This window comes from Pleurodeles waltl, chromosome 6 (assembly GCF_031143425.1).
Source record: "Pleurodeles waltl isolate 20211129_DDA chromosome 6, aPleWal1.hap1.20221129, whole genome shotgun sequence".
Classification (NCBI taxonomy): Eukaryota; Metazoa; Chordata; class Amphibia; order Caudata; family Salamandridae; genus Pleurodeles; species Pleurodeles waltl.
This window is the reverse complement of record NC_090445.1, coordinates 1,438,997,450-1,439,021,400: the sequence shown is the minus strand read 5'-3', so window position 1 is coordinate 1,439,021,400 and position 23,951 is coordinate 1,438,997,450. Positions and strand designations below refer to the sequence as shown.

The window sequence follows — 23,951 nt, the reverse complement described above, 5'->3', positions numbered from 1 at the left end:
TTGAGAAGAGAAATAAATATAACTGATTAAATTAGGAGATGATCTCTGGAGTGGTGCCCTAACAATGGGAGATGCATGAATAAGCGAGGTTAAAAACACTAAAACAGGAAATAGCTATTCTTGGGTTGAATCACTGAAGGCACAGCCACTGCCTTAATTTAACAGTAGCAGCATACAAACATCTCATTACAATATAGTCGATGATACTCAAATACATTATTGGTTCATCCTCCCACAAATTAGTGATCAATGAAGTGACCATAATTTATGGTGCCTGGGAGCCTCAAATTATCTGCACTCAGAATCTCTTCCAAATCACTTTACTGAAGCAGGGCAAGGTAAAGTATTCCTTACCTTTAATATGTATATATCCTAACCCACTCCGCCTAGAACCAAGCCGTGGTTCTAAAGACCACACAGGTTGGCCAACACTATTAGCCAAATGTAGCAGGCAGTCCCTTCACTCTACTCTCCTCCAACATGCCCTTTAACTCAGGGCTCGCAGAGACAAGTATCCATTGGATTGGGGCGCGAGGGGCAAGCAAGAAGAGTCTACCATAATTTTTCCCAGCAAGCCTGTTCTTCCCTCCTTTACTAACTCATTGTCTCCCTCTGTGGCCATTCTCTGTCAATCAATTAATACCACAGACTTTGAGAGAGTGTGAGAGAGTGTGAGTGAGTGTGAGAGAGTGTGAGAGAGTGTGAGAGAGTGTGAGTGAGTGAGTGTGAGTGAGTGTGTGAGTGAGTGTGTGAGTGTGAGTGAGTGTGAGTGAGTGAGTGAGTGTGTGTGAGTGAGTGTGAGTGAGTGTGAGTGAGTGTGAGTGAGTGTGAGTGAGTGAGTGAGTGTGAGTGTGAGTGAGTGTGAGTGAGTGAGTGTGAGTGAGTGTGAGTGAGTGAGTGAGTGTGAGTGAGTGTGTGCGAGTGTGAGTGTGTGTGTGTGCCATAAGAAATTTAACATAAGCCGCATCTCCCCGGAGCTCAAGTTCATACATTGGAAGACAACTTTAAGATGCACTGCCTTGCTCATAAAGCATTCTGCAACTGCACCCAAATACCTTGTGAGCATCGAGAGCCACAAGCTGAACAGGTATCCAAGCGACTTTGTATAAATCTGCTAGGTCCCCATTCGTTTTAAGGTCAACCCTTTTGGAGATAGCGTCTTACCTATTAAACTCATCCAACCTCGACTGGGACCACATAGTTTGCATATAGATGCTGAAGATTACCCTGTTCTGCTCTGTCCACGGAGAACATAACTGCTCCAGTTGATTGATTTCCTGCTGGAGTCTCGGCCACATTATCTTAACTGGCAACTAACTTGTGTGAACATCCATTAAATGAACAAAAATACATCAGAAGAATGTTGCTTCACAAATATATATGTGTCACTGGTTATTTAAAGGACATTTTGTTATATCCCTCCAGAGATTCACACAAAGCATCCGCACCTGGGCAGCATCGATTTTCTTGGCGATTGCCTGTTTGGAGTTGGTCATGGCCTCCAGCTTCCCAGCAGCGTTCTGCACCTTCCCAGTCAGCATTTCCAACCCCTGCGCAATCTGTTGAGCTTTCTGCATGGCCGCTGGAGATGCCCCTTGTCCCCTGGACAGAAAAGATGGAGAAGGAGAAGTAAAGCAGAGGAAGAACGGATGAATGAAGAGCAAAAAGGCAGAGAAGGGAGAAAGCAGCAATTAAATGCTGAGTCCCATGATACAGGCAGTTCATTTTTATATTTCACATATTTTATTGCTTTCAAAAGAACAAAGCCATGACAATAAGTCCACAGTACACTTCTGATACTACACATAAAATGAGAAAACAGAGAAAAAGATCGCAAATAATCGCCAGAACTCCAAGTAATAGAATTAAGATACATGTGAACACTCACATCTAAATAAAAATAAAAAGATACAAGAGACAAGTACAAGAAAGCAGTGGTTCACTACATAAACAAGTGACCAAGGCTGTTTAACAGGAGCATATGATGGTGTCTTCACAACACGTCATGGTGAGAACAAAAAAAAAAAGAAAAGTAGATGAGAGAAGAAAAGAACAGCCCCACAGAAATAGGGAAAGAGGATAGGTGAAGAAAGAGAGAAGATAAGAAGCTACACTAAATCAGGCCTGCAGGGTTAACAACACTGATAATCGGTGTCTTTGCGTAAAACGCCGTAAAGCACCAAGGACGCACTATCTAGGGGGGTTTTACCTTTTGAAGGTATAGATCGAAAGCATCCAATAAGTGTCTTGAGCCAGAGGCACCATGTAGTTTCACATATAACATGTTATCCGTCCCTCTAGCTCAGCACAATAAGTTCCAATATTTCTCAAATGAGCTCAAAGAAGTCAGTTTCCAATCAGAGAGTATCATTTTAGTGCCCAGTGACAAAAGGAGATCTATCAAAATCGAAGACTGAGCCATCAAATCCATTGCAAGAGTTACCATTAAGTCTCAAGGCAACTGACAGAAGATCGATCTCAAGGGAGACAGCAGTTCAGTTGTGAATCATTGAGTGTATCTTAGACCATAGTGGACTGACCATTTTACCGGTGAAAAACGTGTTGTAGGTCCCCTCCCTCTTCCCCACATCTTCAAACCACTTTTGTAAAGTACAGATGGTGTCCAGAACGTTTAATGCATAGATCAGAATCTAAATTACGCCAAGGCTGGTGTAATTTTTTTGACAGAAGGGGGACTGCCATATTTTTTCCCCATGTAATGTCTGTGATGTTTGTGTTTCAGAGAGAATTTGAATACAAAATCCCATTTCCAGGTAATTGATCTAAGTACATATTTCTTGGGGGATTCCCAAAGTTTATATATGCGCGATGCAGCATGTCCTCGTTTTCTGAAATTACCTTACAGACTGGGCAGATCAGGAGAGTGTGGGGATTGTAGTTTATCAATCGCACCTTTTAAGCTCAGGAATTTATAAAAGGCAAAGGCCACTAGACCAAAAGTCCAGCGGAGGCTCGAGAATGAGACAGGGTCTGAACAGGTGCCAAAAATTTTAAGTAAGTTAATACCATTCAATGCCCATGATTTCCAGAACAAAGACTTCTCATCCAGTTTACTCTTATGATTGTACCATAAGAAGGCCATAGAAGAACCTGCCATCTGGTGGTCCAACTGCTTGTCGAATCGTAAAAGGACTGATACAGTATCCATTATTATAATTCTTGAGTGTTCCAGGGAAAGCTTGGCTAGATTATGTATCGAAAGCGCTACACTGAGAGGTAAGGACCAAGTAGGGTAAATCTCAATAGAAAGCCATGTGGGCAGGGGGGTGGGTCTTTGGGGGCAAAGATATTGCCCACTCGAAACCACCAAGATGCCAACTGGTATTGTGGATAATCAGGAAAGTTTATTTTACCAAAAGATTTACTCATCTTCAGCATCGTCACAGAAATTCTTGCTTTATTGAATTTTCAAATGAATTTAGATATACAATCGACTACCGATTTAAAAAAGGCAAGGGAGAGGAAAACTGGAAGCATACTGTCAATGAAGTTGATCAAAGGAGCTATCATCATTTTATAATATCAACTTGACCCCACCAGGTAATATGTTTGGGGCACCATGAGTTAAGTAGGTCCTTTACTTTCGACAGGGTTTTTTGTTCATTGATAGAGGTGGTTTGTTTAAGGTCAGAACTGAACCAAATACCAAGGTATTTGATGGTGTCTGGCTGCCACTTTAAATCGAGGGTGCCGATCACCTCTGATGAACACTGGGCATTTAGGGGGTGTAGGAAGTTGGCTCTGTATGCACTATTTCAAAGTAAGGAATAGTATGCACAGAGTCCAAGGGTTCCCCTTACAGGTAAGATAGTGGCAAAAAGAGATAATACTAATGCTCTATTTTGTGGTAGTGTGGTCGAGCAGTAAGCTTATCAAAGGAGTAGTGTTAAGCATTTGTTGTACATACACACAGGCAATAAATGAGGAACACACACTCAGAGACAATTCCAGGCCAATAGGTTTTTGTATAGAAAAATATATTTTCTTAGTTTATTTTAAGAACCACAGGTTCAAATTCTACATGTAATATCTCATTTGAAAGGTATTGCAGGTAAGTACTTTAGGAACTTTGAATAATCACAATAGCATATATACTTTTTACATAAAACACATATAGCTATTTCAAAAGTGGACACAGTGCAAGTTTCAACAGTTCCTGGGGGAGGTAAGTTATTGTTAGTTTTTGCAGGTAAGTAAACCACCTACGGGGTTCAAATTGGGGTCCAAGGTAGCCCACCATTGGGGGTTCAGAGCAACCCCAAAGTCACCACACCAGCAGCTCAGGGCCGGTCAGGTGCAGAGTTCAAAGTGGTGCCCAAAACACATAGGCTTCAATGGAGAAGGGGGTGCCCCGGTTCCAATCTGCCAGCAGGTAAGTACCTGCGTCTTCGGAGGGCAGACCAGGGGGGTTTTGTAGGGCACCGGGGGGGACACAAGTCAGCACAGAAAGTACACCCTCAGCGGCACTGGGGCGGCCGGGTGCAGTGTGCAAACACGCTTCGGGGTTTTCAATAGGTTTCAATGGGAGACCAAGGGGTCTCTCTAGCGATGCAGGCAGGCAAGGGGGGGGGGCTCCTCGGGGTAGCCTCCACCTGGGCAAGGGAGAGGGCTTCCTGGGGGTCACTCCTGCACTGGCGGTCCGATCCTTCAGGTCCTGGGGGCTGTGGATGCAGGGTCTTTTCCAGGCATCAGGATTTTGGATTCAGACAGTCGCGGTCAGGGGGAGCCTCGGGATTCCCTCTGCAGGCGTCGCTGTGGGGGCTCAGGGGGGACAACTTTGGTTACTCACAGTCTCGGAGTCGCCGGGGGGTCCTCCCTGTAGCGTTGTTTCTCCACCAGTCGAGTCGGGGTCGCCGGGTGCAGTGTTGCAAGTCTCACGCTTCTTGCGGGGATTGCAGGGGTCTTTAAATCTGCTCCTCTGGAAACAAAGTTGCAGTCTTTGTTGAACAGGGCCGCTGTTCTCGGGAGTTTCTTGGTCTTTTGGAAGCAGGGCAGTCCTCTGAGGATTCAGAGGTCGCTGGTCCTGGGGAAAGCGTCGCTGGAGCAGCTTTCTTCTGAAGGAGGGAGACAGGCCGGTAGGGCTGGGGCCAAAGCAGTTGGTGTCTCCGTTTTCTCTGCAGGGGTTTTTCAGCTCAGCAGTCCTCTTCTTTTGTTGCAGGAATCTGATTTCCTAGGTTCAGGGGAGCCCCTTAATACAGATTTTAGGGGTGTGTTTAGGTCAGGGAGGGCAGTAGCCAATGGCTACTAGCCCTGAGGGTGGCTACACCCTCTTTGTGCCTCCTCCCAAGGGGAGGGGGTCACATTCCTATCCCTATTGGGGGGATCCTCCATCTGTAAGATGGAGGATTCCTAAAAGTCAGAGTCACTTCAGCTCAGGTTGCCTTAGGGGCTGTCCTGACTGGTCAGTGACTCCTCCTTGTTTTTCTAATTATCCCCTCCGGCCTTGCCGCCAAAAGTGGGGCCGTGGCCGGAGGGGGCGGGCAACTCCACTAGCTGGAATGCCCTGTGGTGCTGGAACAAAGGGGGTGAGCCTTTGAGGCTCACCGCCAGGTGTTACAGCTCCTGCCTGGGGGAGGCGATAGCATCTCCACCCAGTGCAGGCTTTGTTACTAGCCACAGAGTGACAAAGGCACTCTCCCCATGTGGCCAGCAACATGTCTCGAGTGTGGCAGGCTGCTAAAACCAGTCAGCCTACACAGGTAGTTGGTTAAGGTTTCAGGGGGCACCTCTAAGGTGCCCTCTGGGGTGTATTTCACAATAAAATGTACACTGGCATCAGTGTGCATTTATTGTGCTGAGAAGTTTGATACCAAACTTCCCCGTTTTCAGTGCAGCCATTATGGTGCTGTGGAGTTCGTGTTTGACAGACTCCCAGACCATATACTCTTATGGCTACCCTGCACTTACAATGTCTAAGGTTTGGCTTAGACACTGTAGGGGCACAGTGCTCATGCACTGGTATCCTCACCTATGGTATAGTGCACCCTGCCTTAGGGCTGTAAGGCCTGCTAGAGGGGTGACTTATCTATACTGCATAGGCAGTGTGAGGTTGGCATGGCACCCTGAGGGGAGTGCCATGTCGACTTACTCGTTTTGTCCTCACCATCACACACAAGCTGGCAAGCAGTGTGTCTGTGCTGCGTGAGGGGTCCCCAGGGTGGCATAAGATATGCTGCAGTCCTTAGAGACCTTCCCTGGCATCAGGGCCCTTGGTACCTGGGGTACCAGTTACAAGGGACTTACCTGGATGCCAGGGTGTGCCAATTGTGAAAACAAAAGTACAGGTTAGGGAAAGAACACTGGTGCTGGGGCCTGGTTAGCAAGCCTCAGCACACTTTCAATTCAAAACATAGCATCAGCAAAGGCAAAAAGTCAGGGGGTAACCATGCCAAGGAGGCATTTCCTTACACAACCCCCCCCCCCAAACGAAAGAGGATGAGACTAACCTTTCCCAAGAGAGTCTTCATTTTCTAAGTGGAAGAACCTGGAAAGGCCATCTGCATTGGCATGGGCAGTCCCAGGTCTGTGTTCCACTATAAAGTCCATTCCCTGTAGGGAGATGGACCACCTCAACAGTTTTGGATTTTCACCTTTCATTTGCATGAGCCATCTGAGAGGTCTGTGGTCAGTTTGAACTACAAAGTGAGTACCAAAGAGGTATGGTCTCAGCTTCTTCAGGGACCAAACCACAGCAAAGGCATCCCTCTCAATGGCACTCCAATGCTGCTCCCTGGGGAGTAACCTCCTGCTAATGAAAGCAACAGGCTGGTCAAGGCCATCATCATTTGTTTGGGACAAAACTGCCCCTGTCCCATGTTCAGAGGCATCTGTCTGCACAATGAACTGCTTGGAGTAATCTGGAGCTTTTAGAACTGGTGCTGTGCACATTGCTTGTTTCAGGGTGTCAAAGGCATGTTGGCATTCTACAGTCCAGTTTATCTTCTTGGGCATTTTCTTGGAGGTAAGTTCTGTGAGGGCTGTCACTATGGATCCATATCCCTTTACAAACCTCCTATAGTACCCAGTCAAGCCAAGGAATGCCCTGACTTGAGTCTGGGTTTTTGGAGCTGCCCAGTCCAGAATAGTCTGGATCTTGGGCTGGAGTGGCTGAGCTTGGCCTCCACCTACAAGGTGTCCCAAGTAAACCACAGTTCCCTGCCCTATCTGGCATTTGGATGCCTTGATAGAGAGGCCTGCTGATTGCAGAGCCTTCAAAACCTTCTTCAGGTGGACCAGGTGATCCTGCCAGTTGGAGCTAAAGACAGCAATATCATCAAGATAAGCTGCACTAAAGGACTCCAACCCAGCGAGGACTTGATTCACCAACCTTTGGAAGGTGGCAGGGGCATTCTTTAAACCAAAGGGCATAACAGTAAACTGATAATGCCCATCAGGTGTGGAGAATGCTGTCTTTTCTTTTGCTCCAGGTGCCATTTTGATTTGCCAGTACCCTGCTGTTAAGTCAAAGGTACTTAAGAATTTGGCAGCACCTAATTTGTCTATCAGTTCATCAGCTCTAGGAATGGGATGGGCATCTGTCTTGGTGACAGAATTGAGTCCTCTGTAGTCCAAACAAAACCTCATCGCTCTCTTTCCATCTTTGGTGTGAGGTTTGGGGACTAAGACCACTGGGCTAGCCCAGGGGCTGTCAGAGTGCTCAATTACTCCCGATTCCAGCATCTTGTGGACTTCCACCTTGAGGCTTTCCTTAACTTGGTCAGACTGTCTGAATATTTTGTTTTTGACAGGCATGCTGTCTCCTGTGTTCACATCATGGGTACACAGGTGTGTCTGACCAGGGGTTAGGGAAAAGAGCTCAGCAAACTGCTGCAGGACTTTCCTACAGTCAGATTGCTGTTGGCTAGAGAGAGTGTCTGAATAGATCACTCCATCCACTGAGCCATCTTTAGGGTTTGATGAGAGGAGATCAGGGAGAGGTTCACTCTCAGATTCCTGGTCCTCATCTGTTACCATCAACAGATTCACATCAGCCCTATCATGGAAGAGGTTTAGGTGGTTCACATGGATCACCCTCTTGGGGGTCCTGCTAGTGCCTAGGTCCACCAGGTAGGTGACCTGACTCTTCTTCTCTAGCACTGGGTAAGGGCCACTCCATTTGTCCTGGAGTGCCCTGGGAGCCACAGGCTCCAAAACCCAGACTTTCTGCCCTGGTTGAAATTCAACCATTGCAGCCTTTTGGTCATACCAAAACTTCTGGAGCTGTTGGCTGGCCTCAAGGTTTTTACTTGCCTTTTCCATGTACCCTGCCATCCTTGAGCGAAGGCCAAATACATAGTCCACTATGTCTTGTTTAGGCTCATGAAGAGGTCTCTCCCAGCCTTCTTTCACAAGAGCTAGTGGTTCCCTTACAGGGTGGCCAAACAGAAGTTCAAAGGGTGAGAACCCTACTCCCTTCTGAGGCACCTCTCTGTAAGCGAAAAGCAGCCATGGCAAGAGGACAGCCCATCTCCTTTTGAGTTTTTCTGGGAGCCCCATGATCATGCCCTTTAATGTCTTGTTGAATCTCTCAACAAGGCCATTAGTTTGTGGATGATAGGGTGTAGTGAATTTATAAGTCACTCCACACTCATTCCACATGTGTTTCAGGTATGCTGACATGAAGTTGGTACCTCTGTCAGACACCACCTCCTTAGGGAAGCCCACTCTGGTAAAGATACCAATGAGGGCCTTGGCTACTGCAGGGGCAGTAGTCGACCTAAGGGGAATAGCTTCAGGATACCTAGTAGCATGATCCACTACTACTAGTATGTACATATTTCCTGAGGCTGTGGGAGGTTCAAGTGGACCCACTATGTCCACACCCACCCTTTCAGAGGGGACCCCCACCACTGGAAGTGGAATGAGGGGGGCCTTTGGATGTCCACCTGTCTTACCACTGGCTTGACAGGTGGTACAGGAGACACAAAACTCCTTAACTTTCTGGGACATGTTGGGCCAGTAGAAGTGGTTGACTAGTCTCTCCCACGTCTTGGTTTGTCCCAAATGCCCAGCAAGGGGAATATCATGGGCTAAGGTCAGTATGAACTCTCTGAACGCCTGAGGCACTACCACTCTCCTAGTGGCACCAGGTTTGGGATCTCTTGCCTCAGTGTACAGGAGCCCATCTTCCCAATAGACCCTATGTGTTCCAGTTTTCTTGCCATTGGACTCTTCAGCAGCTTGCTGCCTAAGGCCTTCAAGAGAGGGACAGGTTTCTTGCCCCTTACACAACTGCTCCCTTGAGGGTCCCCCTGGGCCTAAGCGCTCAACCTGATAAGGTTCTAACTCCATAGGCTCAGTTCCCTCAGAGGGCAGAACTTCTTCCTGAGAAGAGAGGTTCTCTTTTTGGTGTTGTGTTGCAGCTGGTTTCCAAGCTGACTTTCCTTTCCTCTTGGTAGGCTGGGCCCTTTTTCCAGACTCCAGCTCTACTTTTTCACCCTGAGCCTTGCACTGTGCCCTTGTCTTGACACACACCAGTTCAGGGATACCCAGCATGGCTGCATGGGTTTTCAGTTCTACCTCAGCCCATGCTGAGGACTCCAGGTCGTTTCCAAGCAAACAGTCTACTGGGATATTTGAGGAGACCACCACCTGTTTCAGGCCATTGACCCCTCCCCACTCTAAAGTTACCATAGCCATGGGATGTACTTTAGTTTGATTGTCAGCATTGGTGACTGGATAAGTTTGTCCAGCCAGGTATTGACCAGGGGAAACCAGTTTCTCTGTCACCATGGTGACACTGGCACATGTATCCCTCAGGCCTTCTACACTTGTCCCATTAATTAAGAGCTGCTGCCTGTATTTTTGCATATTAGGAGGCCAGGCAGCCAGTGTGGCTAAATCCACCCCACCCTCAGAGACTAATGTAGCTTCAGTGTGACACCTGATTTGCTCTGGGCACACTGTTGATCCCACTTGGAGACTAGCCATTCCAGTGTTAGCTGGAGTGGAGTTAGAAGTGGTACTTTTCTTGGGACAGGCCTGGTCTCCAGTTTGGTGTCCAGGCCGATTACAGCTACGACACCAGGCCTTTTTGGGATCAAAGTTTTTACTCTTGTACCCAAAATTGTTTTGTGAAGAGGCTCTGGGCCCACCCTCCTGTGCAGGTTTTTGGGGGCCTGAAGAAGACTCTTTACTATTTTTGGATGTCTCAACACTCTTCCCCTGGAGAGGCTTTGTGACCCCTTTCTTTTGGTCACCCCGTGTGGAAGTCTTGGTCACCCTAGTCTTGACCCAATGGTCCGCCTTCTTTCCCAATTCTTGGGGAGAAATTGGTCCTAGGTCTACCAGATGCTGATGCAGTTTATCATTTGAACAATTACTTAATAGGTGTTCTTTCACAAATAAATTGTACAGCCCATCATAATTATTTACACCACTGCCTTGAATCCAACCATCCAGTGTTTTCACTGAGTAGTCCACAAAATCAACCCAGGTCTGGTTCGAGGTTTTTTGAGCCCCCCTGAATCTAATCCTATACTCCTCAGTGGAGAATCCAAAGCCCTCAATCAAGGTTCCCTTCATGAGGTCATAAGATTCTGCATCTTTTCCAGAGAGTGTGAGGAGTCTATCCCTACACTTTCCAGTGAACATTTCCCAAAGGAGAGCACCCCAGTGAGATTTGTTCACTTTGCTGGTTACACAAGCCCTCTCAAAAGCTGTGAACCATTTGGTGATGTCATCACCATCTTCATATTTAGTTACAATCCCTTTAGGGATTTTCAACATGTCAGGAGAATCTCTGACCCTAGTTATGTTGCTGCCACCATTGATGGGACCTAGGCCCATCTCTTGTCTTTCCCTTTCTATGGCTAGGATCTGTCTTTCCAAAGCCAATCTTTTGGCCATCCTGGCTAACTGGATGTCCTCTTCACTGGAGTTATCCTTAGTGATTTCAGATGTGCTGGTCCCTCCTGTGAGGGAAACAGCATCTCTGACTAGTATATTTGGAGTCAGGGCTTGAGCAGCCCTGTTCTCCCTAAGTAGGACTGGACTTCTCCTCCAAGCAGTGGCGTAGCGTGGGTTGTCAGCACCCGGGGCAAGGCAAGTAATTTGCGCCCCCTAACCCGGGGCAAGGCAAGTAATTTGCGCCCCCTAACCCGTGGATTTTAGCACTCGAGTCTCTTCCAAGATGTTGCGCCCGGTGCGGCGGGCCCCCCCTGCACCCCCCACGCTACGCCACTGCCTCCAAGTCACTATCTTCATCCTCTGTGTTGCCATCCTCAGAGGGGTTGGCTTTTTCAAACTCTGCCAAAAGCTCCTGGAGCTGTAGTTTGGAAGGTCTGGAGCCCATTGTAATTTTCTTTATTTTGCAGAGTGACTTTAGCTCCCTCATCTTAAGATGGAGGGAAGGTGTGAGGTCGAGTTCCTCCACATTCATCTCTGCACTAGACATTATGCTTCTAAAAGTTGGAATACTTTTTAAGAATCTAAAACTAGTTCTAGGTTCTAATTCAAACTTTCACAAAACTTTTAAACTCTAAAAGGAATGCTAAACAGGGACTAACACAAGGCCCTAGCAGGACTTTTAAGAATTTAGAAAAATAGTTCAAATTGCAAAAATCAATTTCTAATGACAATTTTTGGAATTTGTCGTGTGATCAGGTATTGGCTAAGTAGTCCAGCAAATGCAAAGTCTTGTATCCCACCGCTGTCGCCAATGTAGGAAGTTGGCTCTGTATGCACTATTTCAAAGTAAGGAATAGTATGCACAGAGTCCAAGGGTTCCCCATAAAGGTAAGATAGTGGCAAAAAGAGATAATACTAATGCTCTATTTTGTGGTAGTGTGGTCGAGCAGTAGGCTTATCAAAGGAGTAGTGTTAAGCATTTGTTGTACATACACACAGGCAATAAATGAGGAACACACACTCAGAGACAATTCCAGGCCAATAGGTTTTTGTATAGAAAAATATATTTTCTTAGTTTATTTTAAGAACCACAGGTTCAAATTCTACATGTAATATCTCATTTGAAAGGTATTGCAGGTAAGTACTTTAGGAACTTTGAATAATCACAATAGCATATATACTTTTTACATAAAACACATATAGCTATTTCAAAAGTGGACACTGCAATTTTCAACAGTTCCTGGGGGAGGTAAGTTATTGTTAGTTTTTGCAGGTAAGTAAACCACCTACGGGGTTCAAATTGGGGTCCAAGGTAGCCCACCGTTGGGGGTTCAGAGCAACCCCAAAGTCACCACACCAGCAGCTCAGGGCCGGTCAGGTGCAGAGTTCAAAGTGGTGCCCAAAACACATAGGCTTCAATGGAGAAGGGGGTGCCCCGGTTCCAATCTGTCAGCAGGTAAGTACCCGCGTCTTCGGAGGGCAGACCAGGGGGGTTTTGTAGGGCACCGGGGGGGGGGGGGGGGGGGGACACAAGTCAGCACAGAAAGTACACCCTCAGCTGCACTGGGGTGGCCGGGTGCAGTGTGCAAACACGCGTCGGGTTTTCAATAGGTTTCAATGGGAGACCAAGGGGTCTCTCTAGCGATGCAGGCAGGCAAGGGGGGGCTCCTCGGGGTAGCCACCACCTGGGCAAGGGAGAGGGCTTCCTGGGGGTCACTCCTGCACTGGAGTTCCGGTCCTGGGGGCTGCGGGTGCAGGGTCTTTTCCAGGCGTCGGGATTTTGGATTCAGAGAGTCGCGGTCAGGGGGAGCCTCGGGATTCCCTCTGCAGGCGTCGCTGTGGGGGCTCAGGGGGGACAACTTTGGTTACTCACAGTCTCGGAGTCGCCGGGGGTCCTCCCTGTAGCGTTGTTTCTCCACCAGTCGAGTCGGGGTCGCCGGGTGCAGTGTTGCAAGTCTCACGCTTCTTGCGGGGATTGCAGGGGTCTTTAAATCTGCTCCTCTGGAAGCAAAGTTGCAGTCTTTGTTGAACAGGGCCGCTGTTCTCAGGAGTTTCTTGGTCTTTTGGAAGCAGGGCAGTCCTCTGAGGATTCAGAGGTCGCTGGTCCTGGGGAAAGCGTCGCTGGAGCAGTTTTCTTCTGAAGGAGGGAGACAGGCCGGTAGGGCTGGGGCCAAAGCAGTTGGTGTCTCCGTTTTCTCTGCAGGGGTTTTTCAGCTCAGCAGTCCTCTTCTTCGTAAGTTGCAGGAATCTGATTTCCTAGGTTCAGGGGAGCCCCTAAATACAGAATTTAGGGGTGTGTTTAGGTCAGGGAGGGCAGTAGCCAATGGCTACTAGCCCTGAGGGTGGCTACACCCTCTTTGTGCCTCCTCCCAATGGGGAGGGGGTCACATTCCTATCCCTATTGGGGGGATCCTCCATCTGTAAGATGGAGGATTCCTAAAAGTCAGAGTCACTTCAGCTCAGGTTGCCTTAGGGGCTGTCCTGACTGGTCAGTGACTCCTCCTTGTTTTTCTCATTATCTCCTCCGGCCTTGCCTCCAAAAGTGGGGCCGTGGCCGGAGGGGGCGGGCAACTCCACTAGCTGGAATGCCCTGTGGTGCTGGAACAAAGGGGGTGAGCCTTTGAGGCTCACCGCCAGGTGTTACAGCTCCTGCCTGGGGGAGGTGATAGCATCTCCACCCAGTGCAGGCTTTGTTACTAGCCACAGAGTGACAAAGGCACTCTCCCCATGTGGCCAGCAACATGTCTTGAGTGTGGCAGGCTGCTAAAACCAGTCAGCCTACACAGGTAGTTGGTTAAGGTTTCAGGGGGCACCTCTAAGGTGCCCTCTGGGGTGTATTTCACAATAAAATGTACACTGGCATCAGTGTGCATTTATTGTGCTGAGAAGTTTGATACCAAACTTCCCAGTTTTCAGTGCAGCCATTATGGTGCTGTGGAGTTCGTGTTTGACAGACTCCCAGACCATATACTCTTATGGCTACCCTGCACTTACAATGTCTAAGGTTTGGCTTAGACACTGTAGGGGCACAGTGCTCATGCACTGGTGCCCTCACCTATGGTATAGTGCACCCTGCCTTAGGGCTGTAAGGCCTGCTAGAGGGGTGACTTATCTATACTGCATAGGCAGTGTGAGGTTGGCATGGCACCCTGAGGGGAGTGCCATGTTGACTTACTCGTTTTGTCCTCACCAGCACACACAAGCTGGCAAGCAGTGTGTCTGTGCTGCGTGAGGGGTCCCCAGGGTGGCATAAGAAATGCTGCAGCCCTTAGAGACCTTCCCTGGCATCAGGGCCCATGGTACCTGGGGTACCAGTTACAAGGGACTTACCTGGATGCCAGGGTGTGCCAATTGTGAAAACAAAAGTACAGGTTAGGGAAAGAACACTGGTGCTGGGGCCTGGTTAGCAAGCCTCAGCACACTTTCAATTCAAAACATAGCATCAGCAAAGGCAAAAAGTCAGGGGGTAACCATGCCAAGGAGGCATTTCCTTACAGGGGGGAAGACTTGGTTTTATCTCCATTTAAAGAGTAACCCGCATCCAACGAATATCTCACTATTACATTCATAATGACAGGAAGCACCTATAGGCCTTCCTCAATGTTAAAAGAACATTAGCGTATGCCACCACCACTTGTCTACCTGAATTAAAGGTGAATCCGGTTATTTCAGGATTGTTTCTGAACAGCGGTTTGATAACAAGAAGAGAAGAGGTGAAAGAGGGCAGTCATGTCGGGTGCCTTATGATAGTGTGAATGCTTGTGACAGGTGGCCATTAACTCTAACCTTCATCAATGGATTGGAATATGAAGCCATAATCATCCGTATAAACTTGTCTCCCAGGTGATACCTGTATAAAGCTGCCTTTAAGAAAGGTCACTAGACTTTGTCAAAAGCCTTCTCTGCGTCTAAAGCCAGAGGGCTGTTAGAGTGCGTGTCAGTTCAGCTTTTTTCAAAACATTTCAATGCTGTCTGAGGTGAGGATACTTTTAAGGGAAACCAGTCTGTGAGGTGGCCACCAGTTTCAATATTACTAATTCTAGTCTACGAGCCAGTATCTTTGCAAATATTTTGCAATCAAGATTTATAAGGGAAATCAGACAATTATTCTTAACATTAAAATGGTCTTTCTCTTCTTTTAGCATGAGCACTATCGTAGCCTCAGTGGCAGAAACAACTATGGAGCCCACTGCAGAGTATTAACGGAAAACATCGTGTAGAGGTGCAGCCACTTTGTTTGCTAAGAGTTTGTACAATTTGCCTGTATATCGATCCGGGCCAGGGGCTTTACCAGATTTGAGGCTATGTAACGAGGATATGATTTCGACTTCTCTAAATGGACTAAAAATTTCAAACTGTGTCCTGGGATAATTGTGGCAATTTAGAGGAGTTAAGATATTCGCTTACAGCAGCAGGGGATGCAGGTTCATTATAGTTGTATAACTTTGAAGCGAATGCTCTAGGTAGGTCTCAAGGATATCCTGTGTTGCTGATACGTTCACCCCTTCTGAGTCTCTAATAGCGGGTATAAGAGTCTTAGATTTTGTATAGTTTAGTAGTTAGCTAGAGTTTTACCAACTCTATTTCTGTTAGAAAGTTTACCAGCATTGGCAACCTCAACCCATTTCCAGGCTTTCTTACTTAATATATCCAGACAGTTTTAACAGTTCTATGTAGCCCCTGGCTCCTAATCCACCAACCCCGATTGTGACAAATTCTTTAACACTGTCCTAATTCCATGTTCCGGAAAACCTCAGAGTTGTCTGACCTTTTCTGCAAATGTTATGTTAAACAATTTGTAGAGCGCATAGCTGGACCAGTGACAGGGTGTCACAGCGCTAATCCTAATAAAGAGTGATCAGCTGAAACAAAAGAGGGTGCCATGAACATACACCACTCTACCCGGTATTATTGCTTTATTTACCGAGCTCAGGTCACAGCAATGTGCTCTTTATCTCTGTTCCTTTTATCTAGTTAATTTGACAAAGCTTGGCCCTTTAGCCTCGCTCAGATCACAATACCCAGACTTCCATTGTTGTCTGCTTACCTAGCTCGGAGGTCCGACACCTGATCAGTCATCTGCCCAAGAGTTTTGCAAGTTCCCAGGATGTCCCTGCGCTCCCGTCCTGCGCAGAGTTCTCCAACTTTGCCAGCCTCGTCTAGAATTTGTCTGATGGCCTGCTCCCCGGCATCTCCTAAAATACAAAACCCATCGTACATCCAACTCTGAATTTGAAGTGCAACACAACAAATGAATCCCCTCTTTGCTTTAGATTTCAGTGCCAACAGATCTCTCTTGCTGTATTATTGACATCACTTGTATAGCACGCAATCTGCCATCAGCCCAGCACTGCAATGCATTCCTGAAGCCCAGGGAGGGATTTTTAAATACTTCCAACACAAACTGGAGGCTGATTCGATTTTGTGCAGGTGTCTTATGGGCTTGGTAAAAATGCTTGTTTCAGTGAGTGGCAAGTTATGATGAGGGGGGCTGGGACGTGACAGTTACACACACATTTTACCTAATTACTGGCTTGCAGTTTCAATGGACCTAACCTGCCCGGTTCATAAATAAAGGGATATTCTAAACTGTTACTTAAACTGTGTAGTAGATACCAAGGATTCATCAACATATCGTCAAGCAGGTATATACGAGGACTATTCTACATAAGCAGAGTGATTTAGACACATACTAGCTAAAGGCACAACAAAATACAGAGACGAGCATGCACACCTACAAAATAAGACAGCAACGCCTAAGCAAAAGCATGCTCAAAGAAATAAAAGGATTATAGGCAAAATGGCAGAGACAAACATCCACATTCAAAGTGGCACACACAGTGTACAGAAATGACCGAACTCCATAATACAATGATACATACACACACAGCCATACACAAAAGGGCACACACAAGCGTTGCCATGTAGACAGGCCAAAGGATTTGATCCTTTGGAATTAACGTTTAAATGCTTAGTATGCTCTTCATGGAAGAATTACATCCTAAATCTTCCTTTCAGGCGACGGATGCTAGCCGGATCGTTCTGATGCCCTATACACTCTCACAAGGCAATGGATGCTCACATTGGCAGCGAACAGACATGCACTGCTTCTTGCGAAGTGTCTGCATCCAGACAGCAGAAAAAACGATGCATGGAAAACTTTAATTTAACCCATGCACTACTACTTGTTCTGGCACCACATTCCATTCCATCGATTTTTACTTCCTCTGTGTCATTACAGACACGAAGTAACATATGCACATCAGCCTTGGCCCTGGCCCACATTGAACGCTCCAGCCCTGTACCCTGTAAAGAGAACACGAAACTCCGAGCCAGTTTGTGCTTTGTAATTCTTTTGCAGTCTGCTACCCAGAGCCTCTGCTCGATCTGAAATCTACTCAACGGCAGCAGCTCTGGCGGTAATGGTGTGCATTTCACTGCAACTGGGTGTCCAGGACTTCTTTTAGGTAACCTACATTTCTCGAGGAAGGGATTCATGGCAGCAGGGTCTTACACGGTCTCTGCCTGAGGTAAATGGAGTGCACTTCACTACTCTCACTGCCCACATCATCTTAACCTTTCAAGTAGCACCAACATATTACAAGGCGTCGCTCTTACCTGGTGGGGCGTTGGGATCTCGGAGCCACTCCTTGGCCTGGTTGATCTTGGAGTCGATGAGCGCCAAGGCCCGCTTCATGGCTTCAGTGTCCTGTAGTAAAGGCGGGGGGTGGCATCATTAGCATCCTGCCAAACCTAAGGAGTGTACCGTGACAACACCACACAGCCAGCATGCAGAAGAGCAACACGAACCAAAGAAGATCACACAACAACAAGTGGGGGAGGACTCCAACACCATCACTAAGCAGTGTGGCTCAAGGGCAATGCATGACCCACTCAGAGTGCCACCTCCTGCCACGGTGTGAAGGGCATTGACCCAAGGAGCCGAAAGCAACGCGGCACACAATGATTGTGCATAATCCCCCTTCAAACCCACTACTCGGGATCACATAGGAATTACAACGTCTAAATTACTTTACATGTTCCTGCCGTCCAAACATGCGGGTGCACATTTCCCTTCCTCATTTGTGTGAGGCTAAGACCACCTCAAACACATACATTCATAACCCTGGGGTAAGCTGGCGCATTCGCAAAGCTGAGATCTCTCCAGCCACTCAAAGGTGAAGAGATGCTACCTACCCCAAAGAAGCCCCAAGAATATCCAGGAACCAGCTAAATAGTTCGCTGTAATTGTATGGACAGGAGAATGAGCGTGAAAAGGTAGCGCCCAGCCATGCAAGTAACTAGCCAGATAACCATATTTACCGGCAGCCAAGGAAGCGGACATTTCTGACTTCACAGGGCCTCTCAGCTTCAAGGATGCAGCAGGCAGAAACTGGTGCCACGCTGACACCCTGTGGCAAGCTACGCTATCACTCAATCAGTTTTTGTAAAGCATGGCTAATCATCCGTGAGGGTCTCAAGGCGCTGGGAGGTAGGGTGGAGCCTCATCCGAAGAGCCAAATCTTGAGATTCTTCCTGAAGATGGTAAGCGATAGGCTTTGTCTGAGGTCTAGGGGGAAGGTTGTTTCAGCTCTTTGCTGCGATGTGGGTGAAGGATCGCCCTCTGGAGGTGGTTTTTCTAATGCAAGGGATAGTGGCCACAGCCAGCTGAGCGGAGGGATCTGGCTGGGGTGTGGAAGGAAATGCGGTGGTTCAGGTATGCCGGTCAGATGTTGTTTATGGCTTTGTATGTGTGGGTGAGTAGCTTGAAGGTGATTCGTTTTTCTATCGGGAGCCAGTAGAGGGTCCTCAGGTGCTGGGAGATATGTTTTTGGCGTGGGATGCTAAGGAAAAGTCTGGCAGCGGCATTCTGGATGAGTTGCAGCTTTTTGATGTTTCTCGTCCTGGTGCCTGCATAGACAGCGTTGCCGTAGTCAAGCTTGCTTGTGACTAAGGCGTGGGTGACTGGCCTGTGGCAGTCTGACAGGGTCCATTTGAAAAATATCCAGAGTTGGGGGAAAGTGTGCCAGCAGGAGAAGGTGACTGAGCAGGCGTGCTCAGTCGGTGAAGGTGGGGTGCTGAGAGATGTGGGCCATCAGGAGTCGTCCCATGCTGAAGTGACGTTTCTGAAGATGATGAGCTCTGTCTTGTCAGAGTTGAGCTTGAGGCAGCTTTCTCTCAACCAGGTGACGATGGCTTCCATTACAGAGTGGAAATTCCTTTTGGCAGTGTCCCGGGTTTCAGTGAGGGAAACTATGAGGTGTGTCATCTGCGCATGACACAATGGGCATTCCATGGCTTCTGACGATGGCTGCGAGTGGGGTCATGTATACGTTGAAAAGAGTTGGACTCAGAGGATCTTCGGGGAACTCCACAGCGGACCCCTGTGTGTTTAGATGTGTAGGGAAAGGAGCCTGACCCTCTGAGTCCTTCCAGAGAGGAAGGAGTGCATCCATTTCAGGGCTGTTTCGCGGACTCCTAAGTCATGGAGTCTGGTGCACAGTGTGCTGTGGGAGACCGTGTCGAAGGCCGCTGAGAGGTCGATGAGTATGAGTGCTGCAGTGTGGCGCAGTCTAGAAGTGATTGGATGTCATTGGTGGCTGCAGGAAGAGCTGTCTCTGTGCTGTGGTTGCTACGGAACCCGGAAGCTGTCCAGAGAGTTGTTGACCTAGAAAATTTTTATAGTTGTGTGTTGATGGCTTTCTCCATTACTTTGGCCGGGTAGGGTAGCAGCGAGATGGCCCGGAAGTTATTTGGTTCTGATGGGTTGGCCAGGCGTTTCTTCAGGAGGGGGCGTACTTTGGCATGGTTCCAGTCCTCAGGGAAGGTGCCAGTGTTGGAGCGGCTTATCGTGTTCCGGAGCTTGGGGTCCACATGCGGAGCCGGAAAGCGTCGTCCGGTCCGCCTCTGTTCTGACCGGACAACGCTTTCCGGCTCCACATGTGGACGCGGTTGTATTGTTTGGAGGCTTATCATGGCCTCTTCAGTCTTCGCAATTACTCCTGCAAATTTATGTACCTTGCGGTTGAAGAGTCACTGCCACTTACAGACCTTACCAGCCTTGATGAAGTCACCTGAGTGACGAAACACGTGTTGGCTGTATTTGGAAGAACTCGATATCTGCTTTAAGGCTAACTGTGCCTCCAATTAAAGACACTTTCTCCTACGGACTTGGAATACTGGCGTTTTCTTTCTCCAACTTCTACATTCTACCAGGGATAATATCCGTGCATTTTTGATTGGACTATTAATCTGTGTGCTCTGGTCACATTGTGTATATTGGAATTGTGTACATTGGTACTCAACTTTGTGTCTACTGGGTAGTAAGGCACCTGACCACTGGCACCAATATTGAACTGTGCTTACATCCGAAACTTACACTGTGTTTACTCCCTGGATGTGCGGCACCTTTCCCCCTTACTACCCCTTCATATTGTCGTAGGCGTAGATGTCTTGGATCTTGCAGTGGAAGAAGGTGGCAAGTTTGTCACAGAGGTCTAGCAATAGGGGGATGCTGGTGGCTTCGGAGGTGGAATTTGTGAACTTGATGACTGAGAAAAATACCTTTGTGTTGTGTGTGGAGGAGTTGATGCGTTCCCAAAGTGCTTTCTTTCTTGTGCTCTTGATGTGTCAGCGGTGGCTGCGGCTGTGAAGAAGGCAAGGTCTTTCCTGGTTTGGCTATTCATCCATTTTTTCTCTGGGCACCTGCGGGTGCATTTGGATTCTAGGAGTTCGGTGGTGAACCAGCTGGCTTTCTTTGGTATGTGCTTGGCCGATGTCAGACGGAGAGGGGCTAGCGTGTCTGTGCATTCAGTGATCCATGCATTGAGATTGTGTGCTTCAGTGTTGGCGTTATCGGAGGGAGGGATTTGGCAAAAGTTGTGGCGAGCTGCTCATTGATTTTTTCATTCCATTTCCTGTGGGGGGGTTCTGGGGATGCGGCTACTGGGTGCGGTGATGGTGAAGTGTAGGTGGTGGGGGTTGGTCCAGTCTGGAGGGGAGATGGTCTCGATGGTAATCCGGTTGCATGAGGTGAAGATGGGGTCCAGTGTGTGTCTTGCAATGTGCATGGGCACGGTGATCAGCTGTCTGAGGCAGAGGGTGGCAAGGCTGTTGAGTAGTGTGGTGGTGTTTGGATCACTGGAGTCCTCAAGGTGGATAATTCAGGTTGCTGAGGAGGAAGTAGTCATCAGACACCAGGGGCTGTGATGTGTACAATGTCATCGATGAATGGAATGGCAAGATGCGAGGCGATGAACACAGCAGACCCACACTTGCAGGGCAGTTTCATTTTCAAACTAGTCAAAGTACATTTGACCAACTCATTTAGGCCAGAAATAGTAAATTGGAGCAGCACTACCGCCCGCAGCCTGTTTTACGCATGCAACAGGATGTCATTGGAGAAACAGTGACACCGACTCACAGTTTAGCATTAGTTGAGATACTCTGAGAGTGACCAGTAACTGTGCAGCACTGTCATACAATATAATATGTCATCATCCTGTACTGATTTCAAAATTGTCAATAAAAAGTTGATACAGGCCAGAAAAGCGCCAATCAATCTTCCTTCTCACCCTCCTGCGACGGTAGTTGTTATTGACACTATTGTGCATTCAATGCGACTGTCTTTCTTTAATGTTATTGTCTGCTATGTAACGGACTTTGTTCAAATAGATTTTTTTTATTTATTTTCTTTAAATATGCCAGCAGCCAATTGCGCTACAAAGCATGGTCAGGGAGAGCCCTCTACTGGCTCGTCAACCAAACACACACAGAGTTGATGAATGTCCCCCCACGCAGGTAAAATGTAACATTTAACTATGTTTTTTTCCACCCACAGCCCCAGCTGAGAGAAGAATTTCATTGAATGATAATTCTCCATAAAGAGGTGAATGGTCATTTGGCCATAAAACATTTGCATGCAGTGAGATCAACTCACTCCACAAACATTCATGTATGTAAACATGTGAAAATCAGCTGTCAAAATGCATTAAAAAAGTATGGCAACTGTGATGCTACATGCAATGGGGCCGTGGTCAATGAGTGGTGGCTATTAAAAAAAAAAAACTATTCTTCAGGTAGCTACATATAAAATAACTCGCAGCTTAAATGAAAAGTAAATTTAAAAAAGTTAAGTTAATCAGTGATAAGCGCACTATTGTGTATTATGAAACCTTTATTAGCTAATGCACTGAGTCTGTGTGTAACCAGAAAGCTACAGAATAAAATCTTGGTTGGTGCAATGGAAAATTGTGGCTTGTGTATTGTTAGGGCTACAAGGGCCCAGGCTGTGACACAACGCACTGAGAATGTGTAAGTAATTTTGGTAAATATACATTATACGCAATATAAGACAGACTGCTACCAAATGTGCATAAATGTTTCATTAAAATGGTGGTTCCAAAATATAGGCTTTAGAACTGAACAGACTGGTAATGATTTATTTTTATTTAACTGCCCTGAAGAGCACACACTAAACAATTCAGCTGGTAACTCCCTTGCTCCACCTGTTGAAAAGAATAACTCTTTTTCATCACAAACCTTCATGTGATTCCATCAATGAAATCAGTACCTGTTCCCAAGCCCCCTTTACATTTGCAGATTAACCAATTGTGCACATTTGCATTTCTTTCAGGCAAGGAGGCACCCTGGCAAGAAGACCTGTTCATTGTTAAGCTACCTGCCCCTCCCTCGGTCTCACAGCACGGGAGACTACCTGAATAGAACTTAAGCCAAAGCTTTTGCATAATCGGAGGTTGCTGTCCGAGGACGGTTGTCTTTTCATAAAAAGTTGGGGAACGTTTTTTTCATAAATTAAGAAAGAAGGGGCATGTTGTGCTACTCCGATCCCGCCCACTTCGAACACTGGTCAAAATAGACTTACGCACCCCTGAATAAATGGATATTTACAAAACAATGTGTATGATGCCGGCTACTGCACCATGTTGCCCTTCTGAACGGACATCCACACAGACTCCATTAGCAGAAAAGCGTGTTTAGGCAACTAAAAATGACAACCCAAGAGAGATTCACTCAAAAAAGGACTGCAGGTCGAACTCTTGCACGGCCACCATTTGATGATGTCATATCCACAGGCTTCATACCAGTGTACACACATTAAGTCCACAGCAGAGCTTAACATGAAACCCGCAACACGGGCTAACACAGAAAATATCTAAAGACTGACACAACACAAAGCCACCATCAGAAGCCAAAACTAAGAGAGGCAGTGGAGACATTAGACACATTAGAACCAAACACAGAGAAGAGAGACTATTAGGTATGAAACACACAACAACCTACATAGGTGGAGACACCACGAAGACTAGAGATATCAAGCCAACTGTGATGATACTAAAGAGGAACAAACATGCGTAGGCCTACAAAAAAGGCAAGTGGAAGAGAAATTGGAGTGTCTAGCTAACAGCATATGGGATGTGAAACAAGAATATAAAAAAAATATGCATAAAGTATTTAGGCTAGACAAATGAGGTAGGTACCTCCACGTTAGAGATGATAGCCTTCAAAGCTTGCACAGCTGAGGGCTTCACCAATCTGGATGTGAAGAGTGAACTTCCCAATAATCTACAGAGGAAGCCACCATGATTGGCTTCAGCATACCCGTTCACGAATCCCAGTGGATTTACTTGCAAGTGAAATTAATAAGAGGATGAAGGACCCACTGAGCTAACAAGGTGAGACAGGAATTCAGACTTTTCTAAAAGAACTGCAGAAACAACACAGCTTTTGGTAGCTCTCAGACTATCACCTTAGAAAATGGCAGAATGGAGAGAGAGAATGCTGCAGGTGGCAATAAAGGGGATGCATGAAACTGGACAAAGTATGCTTCAGTTCCTCCCTTATTTAAACCCAGATACTTTTTCCCTGTAAGAGAACCCTACGGGAGATGAAGAAAGATAGATGGTATAAAGGACTTGCGGCGTCAGTGGGCTCCCCTGTGAGTTTAAAGGTTGATTATTAAAGAATGAGAAATATTTTCTCAGAAGCAGGCACTGCGCATGCCTTTCTAGAAAGCCTGAAAGAAAAAACTTGGCGACTGCAGGACTGTGCGAGTATTCAAA

General features: G+C 47.1%; 1 protein-coding gene across 2 annotated transcripts in view; it reads right to left on the bottom strand.

The window, feature by feature from the left end:
• Window positions 1-23,951, bottom strand: part of VCL (vinculin) — a 304,948-nt gene that overhangs the window by 147,808 nt on the left and 133,189 nt on the right. For both annotated transcript variants that reach the window (XM_069240838.1, XM_069240837.1), the window contains exons 7-9: window positions 17,488-17,578; window positions 15,917-16,064; window positions 1,449-1,602 (exon numbers count right to left, since the gene is read on the bottom strand). In XM_069240838.1, coding sequence (XP_069096939.1) covers window positions 1,449-1,602; window positions 15,917-16,064; window positions 17,488-17,578 — 393 coding nt within the window. The remainder of the gene's footprint in view (window positions 1-1,448; window positions 1,603-15,916; window positions 16,065-17,487; window positions 17,579-23,951) is intronic.